We start from the raw sequence: 23,735 nt of genomic DNA on the forward strand, positions 1-23,735 counted from the left end.
AGCGAAAATAAATGGTTTTAGCAACTGAGGCTATGCTTAACACAGTCCAGCAGAGGGAGCCAAGCATTTTCGTATCTTTCAGCACTACCAAGTTTCACAATAACTCACTTAAATCCCCCCCTTTAACTGGTGTATCATGCGGACAAACATTATTCAGGAATCAATAGAAAAACATGGCCCAGAAGAGATTACAGTTACAATTAATAAAAGTAGCCATGGCTGAGCTAAGAACGTTTCAAAAAAGTTTGTTCAGATCTGTAATCCATGAATTAAATCATAGGTACTGAACAGTAAAATCCTTTTAATGATGTGAATAAAAATGTGCAATTAGCTGGTAGATAGTTTCTTTTCATAAGGTACCACAATGTATAACAAACTGCCTACAGCGCCAATTTTCGAGCTATGACTTCCGCTCTGTAGTAATGAAAAGCTCCAGTAATTGGTATTTTCCCTCCACAATTGAATTAACCTAATGATGGGTCAATCTGTGAAATGAGCAACAGTAAAATCTTAAAGGTATTTTGCTGTTGTCCAAGGTAAAATACTTAACATGGGTCAAAACCCAATTATTTCCTGAATGAAACTATAAGGTACAATGACATTTAAACTAAAAAGATAAAAATAAAAAGCAGCGGAGTACCCTTGCAAAATTTAATACCTCTAACTAGGTTCGACCTGTTGAAAGGAAACTCTTTATTTATTGAAATAAGCAAAAATGGAAAAAGCATTTAATACATGTTCTGCAATCAGAATAGCCATTGTGCTGCATGTTGTATTTTATGGGTTGTTCTTAAATAAAAAATGATGGGCTAAATATAAAAATGCCACTCACGGTTTTGCCTTGCAAGCTCTGGGGAGTAATAGGCTGTACATTCAGACCTGCTGGCATCGACCTTCTGTCAGGCACAAAGACATGCTGCTATGGGGGGAAAAAACAACAAAAAGTTCTCTATAATTCAGGATGCCTGTCAAAGCTTTTAGAACCAAAGGTTAAGTGTGATATTTTAAATATGATTTTCCAAGTCAACTTAGGGTTTATGAAAGGTATCCAAAGTGAAGGTGCTAGTTAATAACTTGTCAGTTCAAATACACTGAAACAGCAGAACTTTCATCTCAAACGTTGCAAATGTCAGAAAATCCAGAGGCCTAGAAAGCACTCTAAGTAATAAGGTTCATTCATTCATTCATTCATTCATGCTGGAAACTTAATTCTATTAGGAACTCAAGGTACCAAGAAATGAAAAATCAACATATAACATAAAGGAACATAACAACCCTTATCTTTAAATAAGGTAATAAAATCACAATCACATGACTCATGCTATTAAGGCCCCAACTGAGTGCTTCATTTTATAGCAGTAAATAATACATGAGGGATATAAAAGAAGCAGCCAGATGGAGCTGCTTCCTTCGCAAAGACACTCTGCTAACAAGCAGGTAAGTTCAGTACTGAACTATGGAGGGCTGGGATCTGGGTGTGGGCTGAGCAGGGGGAACCCAGATCAGCCGAGTGTGCTCACGTGGAAGTCACTGCTTCCTGTTCTCATGGGGTCGTATTCATCTTGAAGACACAGGGTTGCAGCCTGGAGCTCCTTCTGGATCTAATTCTGGAATGCCTTCTACCAGGTTTGGCTGGTAGCTCAGCTAGCCCACTATCTGGACAGGAATGCTCTGGTTCCAGTAATCTAAGTGCTTCTAGCCTCTAACTTGGATTCCTGCAATGCACCCTATTTGGGGCTGCCCTTGAAAATAGTGCAACTTGTGTAAAATGTGGCAGCCAATCTAATAAGTGGAACCAGTGGGTCAGAACATGCACAACTAGTTCTGGCCTGTGTCCACTGGCTGTTTGTATGCTACCAAACCTCCCATGAATCGCTGGTTTTAACCTATACAGCCCGGCACCAACTCTGTCATCTTTTTGGCACCAGGTTAAAAACACCTTTAATGGACTAAAACAGGTCTAGTTTGGTATTAAAATAGCTCTTAAATTGCTTTACATTTTGTATATTGTTAAAAAAGTCATTGTGGCTTGTACTTTTACGAATTGTTGTGAACCACCCAGAGGGCTTGGGTGGTATAGAAATGAAATTAGCAGAAGTAACAACAGACTTCCTGGTATGCTTTATGCTTATTTTAAATGTTGGTGTTTTAAATGCACTGTAATTAAGGTAATGCTATAATTATGACAATTGTATTTGTTCTGTGAATTGTCTTGCACGCCATGCGTTGTGGAAAAAGTGGTATATAAATAAATAGATAGTGACTTGATTCCTTCTCCCTTCCTCATGACCCCCAGCGGTACATGGCCAGCAGTAAGGATGAAATGGGATCATGGTTGCACATTAGTCTGCTCTGAGAGATTCATTCAGTTCTAAGGAAGGGCAAATTTGGGCAGATGCCTTTGCAGTTTCGAGGCTACCAAAATGAGTGGCCCGGTTATGATGCGTCTGGCACTCCCATTGTCCAGCCCTTAAGCAGCAGGAGCCCTCGTGACGGTAGAGTCCCAATTGTTTTGGAAAGGAAGAAAGGAGGGTCGTTTCAGTTTGGATACAACTCTTTGCAGGGGCAGATACTTCTCACATCGCAAAGAGGGACTTGGCTTTGATTTACACTGGTTTGTAACCTATTAACTTTAATAAAAGACTGTGCTTCTGAAGTTTCATCTGAGTCTGCTGGAGTGGAGAGAAGAGAAGAGAAGAGAGAGACCTGTTCACAACAATAATGAGCTTCTGGGAGGAAAGGGATTAGATACAAATAGCATGTACTGTAATTTGGAAATCACAGGTTATATCTCTGCCAAGGACATATTAACATGGCGCATTAGCGCAGTGCAATACTGCAGAGGTTTAGAATGGGGAACCAGAGAAGCAATTCTGGCTAAGAGTGTTGTGGCATCCTTGAGCGTCTATGGGATTAAGAGTGTAAGAGCAGCTAAGAGGGGATGCTGCATCTGCAGGAAGGAAAGAGATGGATAAGAAAACCAGCACTACTGCTCCAGGGGCGAGAGCAGTTCCTGAAAATATACTGCATGAAGCACCTGTGCTCAGTCAGTTAAGGACTGGTTCTTTGTGCTGCCTGGATGTACAAGTCAGAGCTCTCTAGGTGGCTCTTCTGAAGTGGCTGCATTATATTTGTTATTTCTTTTGTGAGCTGCATGGTATCAACACACTATCGTAAGACTAGATCCAAGTTACACTGAACATTTCATTGCTGCAAAAGGCCCTGGAGTAACTTTAGGAAACCAAATTCTCACCTTTGCATGATGCGGCCTGTGTCTGCGGTCGATGGTAGCATCTCCTCTTTGCACCGGCGACGACACTTCCGACCTGTAGTTCCTCTGGGGGGAGTATCCTTGGAAACCTGCTATTGAACCATGGGAAGGTGATGTGGGAATCAAATGCATCGCTTGATCAGATATATTAATCATGGTTTTGGGACTACTTAAAGTACCGTGTCTAGTCAGAGTGGTTTGCTTATTGTAAAACTGCCGCTGTTGCCATTCATAGAGTTGCCACATGGTGTCGTCGCGCATAGATCGCCTTTTGTCCTCAGCGGGCAGCGATCCAAGGGTCTTGTCGTAAATGGAAGGGGTCACGCTGCAGATGCTCCCTGGCCTGGTTTTGGTGTTCCTTGGGAGGGTTCGATAGCCTTCCGGGTACCGAGGTGCAACTTGGGCTCGATGGCTTGGCATGTTTCTTGGTAAGGTTTGGTATGAAATTATGCTGAAACAAGAACTCTCTTTCAGTAATTCAAAATATAACTAGCCATGAAAATGAGCAGCACTTATGTTTCCTCTTCAGGTTACAAATATTTTTTTTTACTTCAGTACAACATACCTAGTTTTTGTCCTCAAAATACAAGCAATAATACTGGGCAGAGGCAGGAATGCTCTTCTCCTAAGGCCCTACCTGTTGCTACCAGTCTGTGAATGGCATCATGATGAAACGTGTGTGGGGCTACAATAAAAATCTATACACAAATCTGTACACTTTGCAGGAGGGAGCAAGCATCACATTTTAAGATTAAAAAATGAACTTTCCGAGAGAGCAGCTGCTTTAAGATTGATGAAATATGATTTATGGAAGCTGAACACCACACATTATGAAGATGCTGTTTGTCTATGCATTTCTTTTAGAAATCATATTCCCAAGGTAGCTAAAATATAGAAACAGCATTGCTAAAACCTTGCTAAAATCAGGGTATCACCACCATTATCATCAGCATCATTGCTTGACAGTCTTCTGTCCCTCACCCTTCCAAGGATATAAGCCTTTTAAATTAAGTTGTCATCAAGTTAAAGCTGGCCAGACAGGCTGGCTTTGTAATACCAAATACAAAGTATTACAGAAGTCAATACAGACACAAGTGAAGCTAACACACTGGCTTTTAGGAAAACAAAACTGCCTGTCTCTCCTCCCTCTCTTCTTCCCCTTAAAGGCAGTTCTTGTTGCTTATGGGCCAGTCACCAAGAACGTCTGGGACTCCTCAACTGGTCTGCCCATTTACCGATGCCATCCAACTGGACTGATGAAGTTCACTTCACCCCCACCCACTTCAGAATGCTGAACCGAATTTCCGATGGAACTTGAAAATGGCTGGTTCTCCTTGGCCCAGTTCTTCCCCAGGTTAGGTGGCCTTGGCATTTCCGCTAAATATTCTTCTAATTCTGAATCTGAACCACAGATTTAAAAGGTGCATTATGTGAGCAGAGGGGCAAATCTCTACTATTATTGATGCCATCATTTCTTTTCAAAATACACTTTTCCCTTTTGCACCTTTGCTTTTTATTTCTTTTATGGGCAGGAAGGGCTAGAGAGGAGGAGACCAGCACACAAAACATGAAGTTGTAGTGTTTCTTTTCTTATACTCTATTTTTGTTTAGTTTTGAGTTATTTGTTTTGTTTCTGTTCCATGCCATAGCTGAAACTCTCTGGGCACTTTACAACGATCCATAAAAACAATGCAATAAAATGCAATAAATATATCATAAAATCAAGGAAATATTAACATGTTTTAAACAGGTAAGGCACACAGTGAAAATGCCCCTATAGAAACACCTGGGATGAGCAATCCACTCAAGCCCTGGGTAGCCAAGTAAATTTTTAAAGACATAGGTATAAAGAGCTGTCAAAAAGATGACAAGTTTGGTGCCTGACAGGCCACAGTGGGAAGGTTTTTCCAGATGGGGGGGGGGGGAGACACCACAAAGAAAGCCATCCTACCTGTCACTCTCCAAGCCTCCCTTTGAGTTAGCACTCATAGGAAGGCTCCAGTGGTTATATATAGCGTCTGAGTGGATTACGGCTGTGAGAGGTGCTCTGACAGGTATTGTGGTCCCAAGCCATGTAAGGCTTTACAGGTTAAAAGTAGCACCTTCAGTTGGGCCTGAAATTTACAAGTAAACAATGGAAGTGAGCCAGGACTAGTCTTTTGTGTTTGGACCGACAGGTTCCAGTTATTAATCTGGCTTCTACAACTTAAGCTTCTAAGGCTTCTTCAAGGGAAGCCCCATATAGAATGCATTTCAGTGGTCCTGACACACAGATTACCAGAGCATTATGGGTTGGGTTGGGTTTTATTTTATTTTATTGATTTATTTATTGGTGTTTTATATTGGACACAGGATGTGAGTACTATTTGAGTTACTTGCTTTTCATTATTTTATTAGGCTTTTTATTTTCAACTGTTTTAATACTTTCTGATTCTTTAGACCTAGTGGGGTTTAACATAACGGAATTAGTTTGAGTGGTATAGAGAGTTGTGCTCTGGAATGTATTGTAGTAATATGTTGTACCATTCTAGGGCAGATAAACTAGGTAAAATTAATAAGATTTGTATGTATGGAGGGCTATAATCATGTTACATTGTTTTCAATGTTTCATTTGATTTCATGCAATGTCAAGGGGCTAAGGAATTTAAATCAGCAGAAGAGAACGCTTTCTAACAAAAAAAGCTTTATGCTGGGGTTGATTTTCTACAAGAAATCCACATGTTGAACCTTGATGATTCCTTAAGAAAAGACTGGGTTGGGCAGGTTTACATAACAGATACATCACCATGGTTCAAGGTGGTTATGATTTTATTCCACAAGCAATACTTATTTTCCTAGTTCATCAGGTGATAATTGATACTGTTGGCTGCTTCTTACTTTTAGTTGGGAAAAATAGTGGTAAAGTCACCATCATGATTAATGCATATGGGCTGGAAGAAGCATTCTAAGAGGTACTGTGGTCCCAAGCCTTGTAATTGTGATTAAATAACTCTTGTTCCCCAGATTTGATTTTTACTTTGCAGACTACAATTGCACCCTACAAATGTTTCCACTGCATTGTTCCACTATTTGCTTTTCCAGTGGCCTCATGACTGCCAAGAAAGGAAGGAAGGAAGGACGGATGGATGGATGGACAGATGGAAGGCAGAAAGGCGAATGCAATGTAGATTCAAAATATTTGTGAAAATGCTCCAGGAAGTGGCCATACCCATAATAAACTGTCACCTCTTGGATCAACTGTGTGGGAAATCATTTTTCCCATGAAGAGTGATTTAGTAAGGAATTAGATCCACCTGTGCAGCCACTTCTTGGAAAACATTTTCACAAGTATTTTCATAGCACTCATGCATTTGTTAACTCACCCAAGCAGCTTGCAAGTGTAAAAGAAAGGAAATATGAACACAATGTATTCTTTGAATGATTTGAAAGGAGCTGTTTCAAATGTTTAGGTTTTATGTAAAGATCAGTATGGAAACAGGACAGTGTAAGGGTTAAGGCTAGGGCTTGGAAGGATAGGGCAGAACTGGTAAAGAATTTATTTATTTAAAGCCTTTCTATCCTGTCCTATTGCAGAAAGTCTCAGGACAGTCACACAATGCGTGTGCAAATGGACGCAACATGGATTAAACACATTCCATTCATCCAACCCTAGATGAGGAACCAAAATTGTCCAAGAGTACCCAAAGAAAGAATGGCAAAGTAGGGACTTCTACATTTCATCATCTTGGATTTGAGTCTAGATAATATAATATAATAAAATAAAATAAGCATTCCTTCAGACTGAAGTTGGACAGTGTTATCTTCCCTGGATCACAGGTTGGCGATTTGATTAACAGATGGTACCTTACCTAACATTATTTTGAGAGTTCATGAGTGAAGCAAAATGTGAAAGAGTGGTTCCTCCTCTTGCAACTTGTGCTTTTCATCACAACATGGCACAAGGTTTGCTTGTTCATTGGTTTGTTTTGACCAAATTAGACGTGATAGCGGACAGGCTGCGAAATCCAGCACAGCTCTGCCACCATAAGTTTGAAAGCAGGGCATTGGGGAACTGTGTATGTAACTATGTTTCATGATTGTTTTGGCAGGTTTATTGATACTGTCTGTGATTGCTTGATGGATGTGTGGGGGGATTAAATGAGATTTTACATCCTGAGTTGGATCAGAGTATTGCCCCCCTCCAAGCCCCAAATACTGGTGAGGCTTACTCTCTGGTCCTTTATGTTTGAATTTGATTTGCTGGATGCTTGGGGCATTTTACATCCTAGTGAGTGTAATTATACATTTATTTCTCCAGTACATCAGAAATGCCTTTGATTAGATTATTTTTTGGCCTCTACATTGCTGATAAATCAAATTAAAACATGTAATATTGAAATATTGGTAATCCCACAGCATGTCTTGGTCTGTTTGGAGTTTTAATGTTCAGATTTGCCTTGGCCTGCAGGTCTTTGGTGCTTTACTGCTTGGTTCTTAGTGATGAGGGGTTTAAAAATTGGATTTTTGCTGAGCTTTCTTAGTTTTTTTTTTTAACAATGCAGGCACTATAGATTCTTGTACCCCTGAGCAAGAGGCCAGCAAAGCTTTTATGGGGTCAAATCATTACTTACATTTTGTAAAAGAATAAAAAAATGCAACAAACATTGTTAAATGAAGAGTTGAGAGAAAGGGCTTATAACCCAGTTTGCAATTTCACCATGGGATCAGCTCTATCAAATGTTACCAAACATTAAGCATAAGTGGAATAATATTCTTTCCCAGCAGAAGAAATTCAGTTATTGAGAGAACAGGGAACATTCCAGTAAAATTTTGACACACTGTCTTGAACAACAGAAACACTGAAATATAACTTGTTTGATTAAAGATAAAATGACAGCATTTTAAAGACCTCCCCTATAGAAGTACATTTACAATTGTTAAGGTTTATTCTGATCTAAACAACAGGGATCTAATTGGAGTAGGATATAGATTCATTTGTTTTCATGTATTTGCAGAGTAAATTATGATGGAAATTAGGAACTTCAGTAGCAACGAATCACCCGGACAGGTTTTCAATTGAATGGTATAAAACCCTTTCTACCTAATTGATTTTTACTCCTATATTATAAAATCAGGATCAAAAGATTAATTCCATACCTAGATTGTTTATGTGTTACATGGGATTCTTTATTTATACCTGGGAAATATTTTAAAAAACTTAAATCTTTGTTTTATAAACTTTTCTAGGGTTTCCCTCTGCTACAAGTATCTTTGAAACTTTTCTAGGGTTTCTCTTAGGGAAGCTGGATTAGGCTTCTTTGCTGACCTAGCCTAATTTTTGGTCTATTCTGCTCAGATTATATTTTTTACCATGTCAATTTTGTCTTGACCCTCTGAGCATGTAGTTGGCATTAGATTCCTGCCATTTGAAAAAATAGGGTCTCTCCTACTTCTGGGGTAGTAGCAGCAGACTAACATGTCAATTATAGTTCGACTCTTTTTTTCTCATGCTAAATTGACCTTATACCAAAATCCAAATATAAAAAAATGGTTAAAAAGTCCCTTGTAGTAAACCTGGATGGACAACTTGCTTTTTGTTTTATTTTGAATCAATTAATGGGGGAAGATGGGGAAGTCTGTCATTTTCTGATTTGTATGCCAGTATGATTTGTCTGCGGTAGCTCAACGGCAATACCAATAATTACATTTGCTAGAATCCAGGTTTGGCTCTGCAGCATTTTTAGTCTCAATGTCCCTTCAGTCATCAGAAATGCTTACGGAGGCTGGCCAGTTACATCCAGTCATAATCTATGTCTATAAATATTTATTATCAGTGAATAAATATGAAACATTGGGTCTAAAGGAGGAATGGAATAGAGGACTGGAAAGTCCTATTCCATTCCAGAAGTGGAATCCTGCTTTCGAGTTGATAGCCAAAGCTTCAATGGATCTTAGATTATGTCTTATGCCACAAAATTCTACCCTACATTTATGCCACAATGTTAGTTAATAAAGGTTTATCAGGTCAATCAAATACTGGAGGTGTAATACTGCCAAGGCTTCTTTAAATCAATCTTTGGCAACATCCAGCCATTTCCTCTTTTTGGATGGAAAGTGTAATTCTGATAAACATTGAATGAGAATATTCTTTGATATTTTCAGATGTACACATACTTTTAGATTACTTACCTGTTTCCTGGAAATTAAAGCTGCCCATTGAAGCCCGGGCCCAATTCAAGGTGTTGATTATGACCTATAAAGACCTAAACGGCTTGGGTCCTGGCTACCTGAACGAGCGCTTACGTCCGTATATGCCCAACCGCCCTTTGAGATCTGCGGGAGAGTCCCTTCTCCAGGTACCCTCCATGAAAGAAATTAGGAGAGTAAGTACTCGGAGGAGGGCTTTCTCTGCGGTGGCGCCCAACCTATGGAATTCACTCCCCAAAGAGGTCCGCCTGGCACTGTTGTTACTGGTTTTTCGGCGCCAGGTAAAGACCTTTTATTTAAACATCATTTTAATTGTTAAAATATATGATCTGGCCAGGGCAACTTCTTCTTCCTTCTCTTCTCTCCTCCTATATTATTTATTTACTTATTTTATACTGATAATTTTAATTTTATATTATTATGTTTGTAACTCAATGTATTTTTTGTATTTTTGTATATAATGGTAATTTATTATGTTCTATTCTATTTCAATGTATTTTATTGTGTTGTAAGCCGCCACGAGGCTTCGGCAAGGGGAGGCATAGAAATGTTATAATAATAATAATAACAACAACAACAACAACATAAATGGATTTTCCATGCCCTTTTGACGGTTAAAAGACTGATACTGCAACATCAGAAAGATAAAAACTCACCTTCTATAATGCAATGGATTGAAGACCTAAACATGCTTTCAATATTTGACTGGATGACATAGAGATGCAACTCTCCAAGGGACATGTATATGGATATTTGGTCCGCCTTTGCTAAAGTTTATGCATAATTGATACATTCGGATTTATGCTCTTATTTGGATGTTTACACAGCAGTATTGAATAATTTCAGGGTCTCCACCCCCACCTTGTTTCTCTTTTTTTTGTGCATGTTTGTTTCATTTTGTTTTGGTGAAATTGACAGCACATTTGGTGAAAGTGACAACAAAAAGTGAATTAAAAAAACAAATTTTCTATTTTCAGTCCTCAGTGCTTCTGAAACACCCGCTCCCCAATTTTTTACATACCTTGTAGTTTCCCTTCATGATCGTTATCCCATCTGATGTGCAAGGGAGGACTAACAGTGCCATCTGTGTGACACCCTCGTCAAGATACTTTTGATGCCTATCCCACCCTCTTGCTGACTCTACCTTCACACTCACATTTTTGCTGGGTCCTACCAGTCCTCCGTCAGCTTCACTGGCTTCCCACTGAAGTCCGGGCCCAATTCAAGGTGTTGGTGATGACCTATAAAGCCCTAAACGGCTTGGGTCCTGGTTAGGTCCTGAAGGAGCGCTTATGTCCATATATGCCCACCCGCCCCTTGAGGTCTGCAGGAGAGGCCCTTCTCTGGGAACCCTCCGTGAAGGAAATTAGGAGGGTAGGTACTCGGAGGAGGGCTTTCTCTGCGGTGGCGCCCAATCTATGGAATGCGCTCCCCAGAGAGGTCTGTCTGGCGCCATCGTTATTTGTTTCTCGGCGCCAGGCGAAGACCTTTTTATTCAAATGTCATTTTAACTGTTAATAGTATTTATTTTATTCTTTGGCCAGGGCGACTTACTTTATACTGTTAATTTATAGTATTTTAATTGAAGTTATTTATGTGTGTGAGCCACCCCGAGGCTTCGGCGAATGGGGCGGCATAGAAATCTTCTAAATAAATAAATACCCCCTCCTTTTCATCATCACTGTTATCATCAGGCCAGGCAAAAGCCAACGAGCAGGCAGACAAGTCGACTGCTTGTCCTTCAAAGCATGCCATTATCTGGGCCAGAGTGAGGCGTATGGGAAGAAGCAATATGGTGGCTCCCCTCCTTCCCTGCTCAGCAACCACAATCCTTGATGCCAGCCCTGTTTCCAAAGACCCTAAATATGAAACTAATTCTTATTGACTGAATCCTGTAAAAATCTTGTAGTTACAGCATGGTTTAATCAGGGGTGTCAGAGAAATCTGCAATGTATTCAAATGAGTTTGGATTTCATTGAATCCAACTGATGGAATCCACAGTGGACCAGCTTTTCCTTAGATGCATGGATTTCATGGCCTTATGGACCAGTTACGTGACATCCTTAAAGGTTATACAAATCTAGATATTGCGGGTGGGGAGCTTTGGAAAAATGCACACTTCCTCCAAGGCTAAAGTGTGAAAATGTAAATGGGGGAATATATACATTTTCAGATATTCATATTTGTGCAATTGTGGGTGAACACAAGTTTGCGTAATTGAAAAATATTGAATTCTCACAAGAAGTGGACAATAGAACAGAAGGTGCCTCGACAATCCGTCAAATGCAGGCAGAATGGATGTAACACAATCTGTTCATCCCGGGTTTTAACAAATAAGCTAACACATGCATAGTGAACTGTGAAAATTAGCTGACCCTCAAAGAATAGGCACACAGGCACAGGACTGTAACTTAAATATCAAAATAGTTCTTAAACAAGCAAATCAAAAATCCTGTTGCTACAGAGCTGGGAAGAATTCAAATGGAACCATCAATTTAACCATAATAAAATCAAAAACAGCCCCTATTTTTCAGCTGTTTCATGGAGTTATTTGAAAGCAAGGAAGAACCACTTTGTATCTTTCTGTACGGAAGAAGATCAGAGGCATGCCTGGTCTCAGCAGGGTGATCCTATGATGATGCATACATATGTATGTGTAGGAAAAGTCAGCAGTGAGCAACACAGTCCTTGGAAGAAAGCCGGAGGTACAAATAGCAGAGGTAAAAATGTCCTATAATGCTCACAATTGCCCACATGCAAAGTGAAAGGCAGTATGACTCAAATGGAAGGGTAAGGACACCCTGCTTCCTGATCTACTGCTCCAGGGGCCATCATTAATCCCACTCCTGTTCTGATAATCACTGGAGGCTGATGCCCAAATTCTAAGCTGCCACGCTTCCCCATGATAAGGCCTACTCAAGCATGTAAAAGGAAAGACAGTTCTGCTGGCAGCCTCCACTCTAGGAAATGTTGCGGACAAGGAAGGGGAAATATGGAGAAATGCAGAGGATGTGTTGGTGAGGCTCAGTGTGTCTGATCTATCGGAGGATGCACAGCCATAAATCTAGGCCTGCAATCAGGGAGCCACAATCAAACAACCGTGAGAAACAATATGCCACCGAGTGTGGGGGGGAGGGATCCATGGAGGCCCCAAGGAGGGTAGAGACGGGCAGAGGGAGAGGGCTAGGGAGGTGAGGGAAGCACAGCTCAGATAATTCATGGCTGTCCACAGGCTTGATCCACATCCAAGAATGCGCTCCCCAGGGAGGTTTGCCTGGCGCCAGCGCTCTATTCTTTTCGTCATTATGGCACAAAATTTACACCTCAAATAGACTGACTTGAGTCACAAATCAGAAGATGGGGTATTTTGGGTACATGAATTTCCTTGCTCCAATGTCCCTGTGAGTTCTCCCTTCATTTATGCCTTCTTGATGTTTCTCCACCTGCCCCTGCTACGCTCAGGGGAGACGGGCAGAGAGAGATTTTACACCATGGAGTCATCTAGGCCATATTGTACTGTCTACCAGAAAACTGCTACAGTCATAGATAGAGTCTAAGCTTCCATTCTGGTCACACTGAAAACCCTGCAATGTGCAGAAGAAAACAACCGAGCGGAGCAGAGGCTCTTTGCCTTGTTGGTTCTTCCTTTCTCCCTTATTCTTTCTCGCAAGTAGGTTGCACGTAGGTTGTTTCCTATGTCCTTCTCCCTCCACCTTTTCTTTAGCCAGTTCGGGTTCGTAGAATGCCATGCTCATGATTTAGCCACAGTGAGCCGCTGACTATAGAGGGAGGGAAGGCAGAGATGAGTGGGATAAGTTATCAGTGGGTGGGAAATGGTGTGGCTGAACTGAGTCTCAATTCTCAGAGGTACACAGGGGAAACGCTGATTACCAGCAGAGTGCTTGCTATAATGGAGAGCCTCCAGCCTCTAAAAAGGAAGTGTTTTAAAGACTTGTTTTGAATTTTGCAAAATGGCTTGAGGCTATGGGGAGGCAGAGTAAACACTGCTACATTTTATTTTATTTATTTATTTGTGGAATAAGATATCTGCTACTTGCCTGGGAGCAACTGCTAATCATTGCAGGCAAGCAGATGATGAGGCTTAGTGTGGGGGTGGGGGACAACTGGTCCCTCCTATCTCTTTTTCACTATTTATATTATGTTGCTGTCTCTGAAATTGACATCTTTTTACTACATTGCCTTCGGTACTATACTTAAAAGTTTAATATACTGGTACTATACAAGGAGAAAAAGTACCTTTATCCCAAAGCAGTAAACAATGACATAAATCCTGTTCTCTTTTCTCTTTTACAAATTAGCTTTAAGCAAAGCCACCATTTCTACGTATATGGCCTCTGTTAACAATTTCATCCATATTTAACTAACAAGATGTTTCTCCATGATCAAGAGAATTTGGATCCTGCCAATTACGCTAACAGCTTTTGCCATTATGAAACTCCAACAATGGAATGAGTGTGCTTTGGAATACAGCCAATGTAATAATGCTGTGACAAAAGCTAAAGAAGAATTCAAATGGGATAGATTCACAGTTCTCATGCCTGCTCAAATTGAAAGCACAATCATTTAATGCAAACGTAATGTGATAAAATTAAAGATATAACACTTCCCACCTCCTTCTCCATGGGAATGCACAAACCAAATTTTCCTTGATGTGTTCCATAATGTACCATAAGCTGTCCAATCTAACACAGATCACATATTTACAGTTCAGAGACCGGGGTGGTGTTCTGGTCTCATACACTCCCTCTTCCCCTCTCACACATGGATTTTTTCCCAGGGTGTTCCTGGGGTTTATCTGTATTTGTATTATATTTATTTATTTGTGTGAGCCGTCCCGAGGCTATATAGCAAGGGGATGGCATACGAAAATTTTAAATGAATAAATTTTCCTCCTTCCTGTTTCAGGGCTAACCGCAGTGTGGCGTTCTGCACTGATGAGCGTGCTAGCCATAGTTTCAAATTGCATACAAAGCTGTCCTTCAAACCAGGTTAAAGCTCACTATATTTCGTGTCCTGAAAGAGTGAGACACATGCCTGCACCATTGTAATTTATTGTATTTTTACAATACAAAAGTTATTGTATTTTTAGATATTTTGTAAGCTGTCCTGAGTGCTTGAAGCGATAGGACTGGGTATAGATCCATGTAATAAATAAATAAATAAATAAATAAATAAATAATTTCTGTAAAGGGAAGGAAGGGGAATAGATATATTTACTTCTACACATATTTATAGGCCACTGTAACTGCCGAGGCCTTCCTAGGCGACTTACAATATATGAACAAAAGATCAGGCTGAGGGCCCATCTAGCCCACCGGTTGCTACCTAGATGCCTGTGGGCAACCAGCAGGCAGGATGTGAACGCAACAGCGGCCCCTATTTGTGTTCCCTAGCAGCTGGCCTCTCCCCTCTCCCTTTTGCCCCTCAGGATTTAATTTCTTAGTGCAAGTTTTAGATAGATGTTAGTCATCTTTCTCAGCAGATCCTGATTTTCAATGGATGCTTCTTTAAGAACTAATTGTTAAAGCTACTTTGGATTCCTTGCTGGAGTGAAAAGGTAGCTTATAAATGTAATAAATTAAGATCAAAAGGGAATAAGGGAAGTCACTTTTTGAAATACCTTTATCATCTTTTCTTTATATGCCTGCATACGAATGCCTGCACACAGACTTCGCCATGCATAGCACATACATCAGAAACCCACTACATTGGCTGCTAAAACTGGGAAGAACCTCTGACATAGTAAATCCAAAGAGAAAGAAGAACAGATACAGTGTAAAAAACAGTACATTGTACAAAGCTCTTGCTGCATGAAGAAAACAATGAAAAAAGCTGGTACGAGCGAGTCAACTCATTGCAAGAAATCTCTGAGTAACTTTAGGATGAATGGGCTCCCATCACTAATTTCAAGAGCAAAAACAGTATGTCAAAAATTGGACATGAAGAAGCTAAATCCAAGCCAAAGCAAGGACAGATCCCCAAAAGCAACTAATACAAATCAATATCAGCTCTCTTCTGCACTTGGCACCAATTAAAGCTTATTAATATCAAGGTCATTACAGAATGGATAAATTGCTGCAGGGTTAAGAAAAATAATTATTTTTAGTAACTGGAACTTTAAATTACATTTTTAAAAATTTAGGTTGGATTTTCCATTTTTTAAAAGTATGCACTAAGTCTTTCTTGTGTAATATCGATGTCAATATTAAAGCTGAACATACGCAGGTATATGGGCCCTAATTGTTAACCTATAAACTGAATCAACTCCTTTAGCAGATATATTGAGTTTAAGCATGGCTAATCATTTTTTAAATGTGAATACTTACATTTTACCTATCAAATAAAGCATTTCATTTCCACCCATTCTAATTTACCTAGTAAATCTAAGAACTAGCTTGCTGCACTGAACAAATACAACGTCATAGTGAGCTCAGCAAAGAAGCTGTTGCTCTGTTGCATGGTTTTTGTGAGAGTGGAGCAAGGACAAGGCAGAATAAAACAGAAATGAGCAAAACTGTCCAATTTCCCAATAGGTAATTTCACAAAATGGCACTGATGATGATCAGAAGAAAGGGCTTAATGGTAATGTTTGATAAAAATGGTACTGTGTTTGGACAACCCTCGCATAACCCATTCTTGTTGGGCCATGCAACAGGATACTCCTTGCATACATCAGAACGGCAGCTGTGCATGGCTAGCAGCCTCATGTCACGAGATCAGTCCTATTATCTGTATAGGTATACAAGAGGAACGTGTGCAAAATGGCAACAAAAAGAAGCGCCTGACTGGAAGAATTAAAGAGTGCAAAATTAACATGGTTTTGGATCAGATTAGCACTCCTGCTTATATAAATATATAGTGATTAGACACTTGAATTAAGCTGGCATCGTTCTCTTGCTGATTTAAATAATGATTCAAATTAATTCTCATTCTCATAGTGACATAATCTATGAACTCTTTGTTTAAAATGAACTAGAGAAGGCTATGCGTAATAACAACTAAGCAGGATACATTAAGCTTTCCTATTTAGAGTTGTACCCAAGATTCTGAAGTAATGCCCTTTCGTCTCTTGTCATGCAGAACCACTATTTCTTATACCCACTGGACTGAACAGTGTCAATCATTCACAGAAAGAATTTAAAGCTCCCTGAATAAGCCCTGGAAACACAATGCTAGTATCTTCATAGTTTTGTGTATTTATTTCTGGAATTGCACATACAGAAAGAACTAGTGGAAAAGGGTTTATTCCACAGTAGAGATAGTAATTCAGAAGGAAACTACTGAGTCTGTTTGCATGCCATGACAGCCCTACAGTGGGTTGAACCCTTGCATAACACATGGTCTGTTTTAAATAATCCACCATCAGTATATAATCCAAAACTGATCACAGTGTTATTCAGTGTAACATTCTGCCTTAAATATCCTGCAGAGATATTCTAGCATTTTCTGTTGCAAAAATATCAGGAAAGCTATTCGCCATTTAGAAATAGTGCTTTGCTGAACTGAAAGAGGCAAGTGACTTGTTTGCAACAAAGCTATACACTTCTAAATTCCACATGAAAGCATACAGAGATATCCAAACTTAACTCCCAGCTTAATCATGAAGATCTGATGGCTTGGGCTCTGCTAGTAGAACGGCACAATACTGGACTTGTAGTTGCAATTAAGGAGGCTGTCAGAAGGCTGGATTTACAATCCACCTTAGCCTCTTAATTAAAAAGTAACAATCTAGAATGGAGAACTGGATGAAGCACCACATAAACTGGGAACAGTTTTTCTAGGACAGGCAACAATCTCTCTCTTCAAATACAACTGTTACTAAAAGCCCCTGCCTATTTGGTATAGGAAGCAGTATAAATCAGAATAAATTTAAAACTGGGCAGGTATTCCAAAGTCTGTCTGAATCCTGCATTTTAGAAACCAAAGTAATTTATAACAGTTCCAAGGGCCCTTTGGAGCCTTAATTAAGATTTCATGGCAGTATAAACCACAAGACACATTAAGATTAAGATGTCAGGACTATCAAATAATTGCAAAATCACTCACCCTCTTGTTTCTTCATCTTGTCCCTTTCCTCTCTGTATTTTAATCCACTGTTCCAACTGCAGCATTGAATTAGTTCTCTGTATAACACGTTCCGCTTCTATGTGTGAATGAATGGCATTGTGATGTGTTCCATCTCCAGAGTCCCTGAGAATAAGGTTGACAGCTTTCTCTGACCCATTTAAATGAATGGACCTGTAGTGTCCTGATGGAACTGTGCTTGCTGGCAAACTCGCATACTCTGAGCCCAACGAATTCAGTTTTACACTGTTGATTTTTGTTAAGGGTCTATTATCACGGCCAACTTTTTGAAATCCATATTTTTCTGCTTCCAAGGCCTTTTTGTCTTCCATTTTACTCACTTCTTTGTTCCTCTGATTATTCTGCACCTCTGGTTTAATTAGCACCCGATGGTTTGCAATGTTATTCACTTCACGAGGTGATGTGTTTTCAGCAGTTATCTTGTCTGCTCTAAAAAAGGAAGAAACATATACCGGAAAACAACATCACTAGAAATATGCTGAAACAGTACAATTTCACCTGTTTAATATCACGCCATTTCTTCAGCCTTGCGATTCACACAGAGCTTGCAAGCTATGCAACCATATGAAGCACAGGCCCTGGGAAGTTCGACCGTGCTTAATCTTGACCCCAGACTGATGTAATTACATCCAAACAGAAAGGGCACACAGTGTGATCTTCCCGCTTGGCTGCTCTTTGAATTGTGACAACTAAGTGGTGAAAGAGAAGGCTGCTTTAGACAAACTTATTTCCTAAACTAATTAATATATGGGGCAGTTTGCATGATAAAACACCCCACTTTGACCTATTTAAGCCACAGGGAGGTGAGGTACATGCTAATGGCCATTCTGAATATTCAACTGCTTGTTGTGTCACATGAACCCAGAGACTGTGGGTTATGCAAGGGTTATTCTACCCTGGTCTCTTGGTGAATATGCAAACCCTGCTGGCATGCAGTGCACCCCTCCATGGCTTAAGCTGCGGTGAGGACAGGCATGGTGATGGGCACAACACAGTCGCAGAAACTTGGCCCTTGCCTGTACATATTGGGGAGCAAGCATGCACCTACCAGCTTTATCTTCTATCGACCTCCTATCTGACCTCTGTGCTTGCTGGATTTCTAGGCAGCAGCAGTTCATTTCTACAGTGTGCTCAGCCCTCTTTGACATATTACCTGTGTGAAAAGTCAATGCCTGAAGAGGAGTGAGGTTAGACTGCAGGCCTCACCCTCAGCAAATAGGCATTTCCCCTATTTTGTGTTCTTCACACCCATGCATTGGGTGTAGATGTCTGAGTTTGGGGGAACTTGCATAGAAGTCTATGCATGCGGAATTTCCTAAAACAATCAGGGTTCCAGATTCTGGGGAAGCCCATGCACTTTGAAACACACTTGAGGATGTCAGGACTGCAAGAAATTGCCTGTGGTGGAGCCATCAGTACCCCCCATGGCCTGTTTTAAGGGATGCTACTCTTGACACAGTAACACAGGAGGAAGATCCTGTCTGAAGCATCAGCACATCGAAGCTCACAGGCCCACCTGAAATCAGTGAACTAATGGTGCAATCTAAGGCTATACAACTTTGGGTTGTTCGTGTGTTGGTGCATTGCAAACAGGATGCACAAGGATGGAGGCATGCAGGCCACCCACATCATCAGCAGAGTTTTCAAAACTGGCTGAGGAGGGCCCCAAAATTCTATCCAATGGATTTTACTCTTCATGCTTAAAATATGCACAAAAAGGAGAATTTTCAGCTGGTGAAATATCTTCTGTCTTATTCTCCATATCAATACCTGGCACTTTCAACTTTACAGCATTCCTAGCATAGCTTAAAATTAGACTGATAACCCCCCCCCCCCCAAACATTTCAATTCCAGCAACAGACGTTAAGATGAGCACAGCACTCTTTTGGAGAAAATTCACTAGAGGAGACAACTAATATTGAAACTCTATCTTCCATGTTACTAAGAAAAAAATAGGAATGCTCCCCTCTATTTAATCTGGTAAATGTGGTGTGGGGAGAAAAAAGTTCATGGCAATTTCTGCAGACTGCATGACGTTGGAAATGGACATGATGTGACTCCTTTTTAGCTATTAAAGTCTCTGAAATTCTGACTGATTTCAAGCCAAAGTAGTTTGTGATGGAGCAATACAAAGAGCTATTTAGCTCAAAGATTCTCTGTGCCAACCTTTTGAGTGTATAAAGGAGAACATTATTCTATTTTAAACTTCACATGGTCACTGATATCATCAATTTGCTTCATTTGATGAGTTTTTGTGTCATTTATTATTCACTGTTTGGAAAACACTTGTGGCTTCTGTAATTACAGCAGGAGAAATATCTGCTGACTTGAACTGTGGTGTAAGATAATTGTATCCTTTCAGAAACAGTAACAGCTGCACTGTTAGCATATTTACCCACAAGAAATTCAAATGTTGACAGATCAACCACTTTTATTAAAATTTCCAGATTTTTTTCTCTGCCATATCCCACTTTTTTCATTTTCCTCTTCTGATTGTACTTCTCCACTACATTAACCCCATATTCTCTTCAATTGCTGACTTATAACCGTGTTCCATTTCCTTCACCCACACATTGAAGGATCCAGCTCCTTTCCCCCTTTGCTTTCAAAAATAGTCTATTTTGACTTCTGAGTAACTGTCTAATAATCTAATAAACTAACCTGTTCTTCAGAAAGAATTCTATACTCAATATACTCATTCCATTTTGCCTCACCTCCATAACTGAGCCACTTCCTTACCTTCCGAGTCTCAAGTTTTTAAGGTTAGCTTACTCCACTAAAAAGTTGGTTTTTCCAAGGACCAAGTCCTTGCTCCATCCATTTTTACCATTATTTCCTTTTTTACTCCTTCCACTTGGAATATATGCCACTGCTCTCTCTGGGTCCTCCTTTTTTCTTTGATAATTGTTCTGTCACTTTTGACGATTCATCTTCCTCAATCCCTGTTGGAACCCCCAGGTCTCAGACTCTGTCAACTGCCCCTAAATTCTCATTTGTGCCCAAGATACAGCAACTATCTTTATGCTAACAGCTATTTTTTTTAATAAAGCAAAGAGTCTTCCCTGGATGCTTCAGTAACTTTCCGAACTGAAACTTGGGTATGAAGCCACTTCTCTTTCTGCTACAACATTTCCCCATCATCCTACAATCCAGTTACCACCAGAAATACCATTCTCTTGGTGATGTCCCACTGATCTTTATCTTCTGTTAAGTAGGCCTTGCCAATTCTTCAAAGTTTTGCCTTTTCTCATCTGACACTACAGCTTAAAATCTAATCCAACCAATGGTTTTCAATCTTTATTCACTCATTACATTTCTGTACTGCTCAATATACTGTTTTTGGAAAGGTCATAACATGAGAAAACATTTCTGTCTTCAGGGAAGTCTTCCCAGTTTCTAATCTACAGAGCACCTCTGTGTAACCAGCAAGGTCCATAAAGGTTGAATTCTGAGATTTCACCAACTCAATACAGTAAATTCTATTTATTCCACAGCTGTCCTCCTCATACCTAAACTTACTTTAACCAGCTGGGATGTAAGCTCATTTTTTAATCTAAACCTTAGCAGAGAAATGTCACATGTGCATTCATATTGCCTTATCAGATATTGTGGATTCTGACTGACATGGAATCTTTTTTCTTCCTTACTACATTTGAAATGTTTGACAGAGTAGAAATTCATAAGCATTTCCAAAAATGTCTATTTAGACAGATTTTAAATTACCCTTTTTGATTATATACACCACGCACACTGAGGGGTGGCTTCTTATGTTAAAAGCCCTGAAGTTTGTGGTTTGCAGCTATCCGTCGTATCTTTCCTAAGAGCTTTCATTATGGTACTGAAACAGTTTTGGTTCTTTTTATGAAGAGATGTTGGATTCTGTTCAGGCTTGTAGGAGTGGAATCAGTTTCTACTATTCTGTGAGTTTAGGGTAATCTGGGGAAACAAGCCAGAGTAATGCCAGATATTTCGGGGAGTTCATATTACTATGAATTCTGACACATTGCACAAGCTGCTTGGACATGAGCTGGCTGTCTTGTTCTGCTGGAGTCTGACCTGGAACATAGCCGAAACCTTCTCAGCGCTACAAGATATGGGGGAAGATCAGTAATGGAAGAAAAACTATTTTTCATGAAAAATTGCCGCTGTTAGAGGTCTTCTCATTAAGGAACCCCAGGATCCCAGAACTGAGTCTGAAAGCTACTTGCCTAGACTGTTTTTCAAAATTCCTTTTCCTAACAATGTCTTCTTTGTTCAATCAAATTTAAAACTAATATTATTTTTACTTTTACCTGCTGTTACAACGACCATGCAGTCTCTCAGCTTTAGGCCTTTGCACTGCTATCCTGTTGATTTCTTCAACTACCTTTAAGATCCCAAAATAGATACTAATGCACCTTACCCCCTTATTCTCCATTTAAATCACAAATAATTTTATTCCATTAGCTGTTGCAGAGCATGCATTATCTTGGAGTATTACCACAAATGTTGGATTATACACACACACGATTTAGTATGGGGTCAATTTGGAATAGCCATGAATCTTTTTCCAAAAAATGTAAGGGAATAATCCTATGTCGGCTTACACAGAAAAACCTCCTGCAACTCCGAGTGTTCCTCAGCCAGCCACAATGCCTGAGGAATGCAAGACTTACAGGAGATTTTTCTGACTAATAGGATTGTGCCCTAAATCAGTGTTATTGTTGGTGTAAGGCAGTGCTCAATCATCTACTCATATGTAATGCAAACAGAATGATTATACAATTTTGATTCATGAAACTTGCACCTGCAAATGCTTGGATTAAATTGCATATAGTTAAATGGAATACTTGACATCACTGTTGGATTTCTCAGCATAAAACTAAACGTGACTGTGGGGATGTAAAATTTTACCTTTTCCTCCTTAACAAGAAAAGAATTGCATTCTAAGATGTTTTATAATGCTGGCATTTTATTTGGAATTACCTAAATTAGGACAGGGCTACAATCAGTAATGCAACCATATGAGAGCTTGTTTCACTGCTTGAGTGACAAGTTTAAATGGGCTTTTGCTTATTTCTAACAGTTAGGATTAATTATTCTCAATAGACCCCTCAGGACATTATTAAACCTAGCCTACTTTTAACCAAAAAATAAAAAACCCAACAACCAAACACCACCAGACATCATTATGTTAGAGTACTTACAATTAAGTCCCCAAGGCAAGAGACCTTCAATAAAATGTGCAATATGCATATTCATTACTTCAGATTGGAAACCCAGAAAAGAAGCTATGCTATTATATATGAAAACACAAAGACTCAGAAAAGGCAAACAAGCCCAATGTCTTAAATGACTGGTTTACTATAAACCTTGTTTTTAAAGACTTTACCAGTAATTTTTAATTTTTGGGTATGAAAAAGTTATGGCAAGAGGAGAGGCAAGACAAAGAGTCTTCCCTCCCACCATTTCCCTGGCACCATCTTTAAGTGTGACTCATTCAAGATTGCTCCAAACAGATACAGTCAATAGAATGCAATGATTTCATGATGCCCAATGCTCAGTATGATGAAGACCTGACTAGGGAAGAACAGTCTACTTCAACCGTTACAAATACAATAGTTCAGTAAATGTGAGCAGGGAAGAACTCTTGGGGAGAATCTTTCTTCTGCTCTTTTTACTCCAGATACAGTCTATTTCTTGCCATCCAGAAGCAAAAATTGGTTTAGTCTTTTCCTAAAACATTACAAACATGACCAATAGGCTGCAGTGAGGAGCAAACTAAGATCCTTGTAAACTGTAGAACCAAGAGCCAAAGTAGCAGCATAACTCGTCCAAAGAATGCATTCTACTAGCAAGGTATTCCTACATTCCTCCACGAAGTCCAAGGTTTAAAGCTTGGTTAACTTAGGAAGAGAGGTACTTGACTTTCCATCTTTAGAACATGAGAGTATTTTTAATCTGGATATACTGAAACTGAGTACAGTTTTAATGGACTATTTTCTTGGTTTAGTTTACTGTTATTTGTCTTGAGGCGATGAGGAAGTCTAGAGACTGGACAATCTGGTTCAACCCTTTTCAAGTAAAACCAAAGGCCACTCTATTTCACACGCTATAGGTTGAGGACATCAGTCCAGATATTCCTATAATATTTATTTTAAAAAGTCTTGCTCTCCTTTTTCACAGTCATCAG

At 39.7% G+C, this 23,735-nt stretch overlaps 1 protein-coding gene across 18 annotated transcripts in view; it reads right to left on the reverse strand.

The window, feature by feature from the left end:
• The window catches only part of PLEKHA5 (pleckstrin homology domain containing A5), a 210,086-nt gene that overhangs the window by 37,252 nt on the left and 149,099 nt on the right, over nucleotides 1–23,735 (reverse strand). For 11 of the 18 annotated variants that reach the window (XR_006416817.1, XM_044452178.1, XM_044452172.1 and 8 more), the window contains 3 exons: nucleotides 17,525–17,992; nucleotides 3,254–3,722; nucleotides 833–919 (listed from right to left, as the gene is read on the reverse strand). Coding sequence is in view for 16 of the 18 variants with exons in the window: in XM_044452178.1 (XP_044308113.1) it covers nucleotides 833–919; nucleotides 3,254–3,722; nucleotides 17,525–17,992 (1,024 nt within the window). In the remaining 2 variants the exon portion in view is untranslated. Of the gene's footprint in view, nucleotides 1–832; nucleotides 920–3,253; nucleotides 3,723–17,524; nucleotides 17,993–23,735 lie in introns of those variants that run through there. The other 7 variants (XM_044452179.1, XM_044452173.1, XM_044452177.1 and 4 more) reach the window with 3 other exon arrangements.

Source organism: Varanus komodoensis, unplaced genomic scaffold (genome assembly GCF_004798865.1).
Source record: "Varanus komodoensis strain SLA01 unplaced genomic scaffold, ASM479886v1 scaffold70, whole genome shotgun sequence".
NCBI lineage: Eukaryota > Metazoa > Chordata > Lepidosauria > Squamata > Varanidae > Varanus > Varanus komodoensis.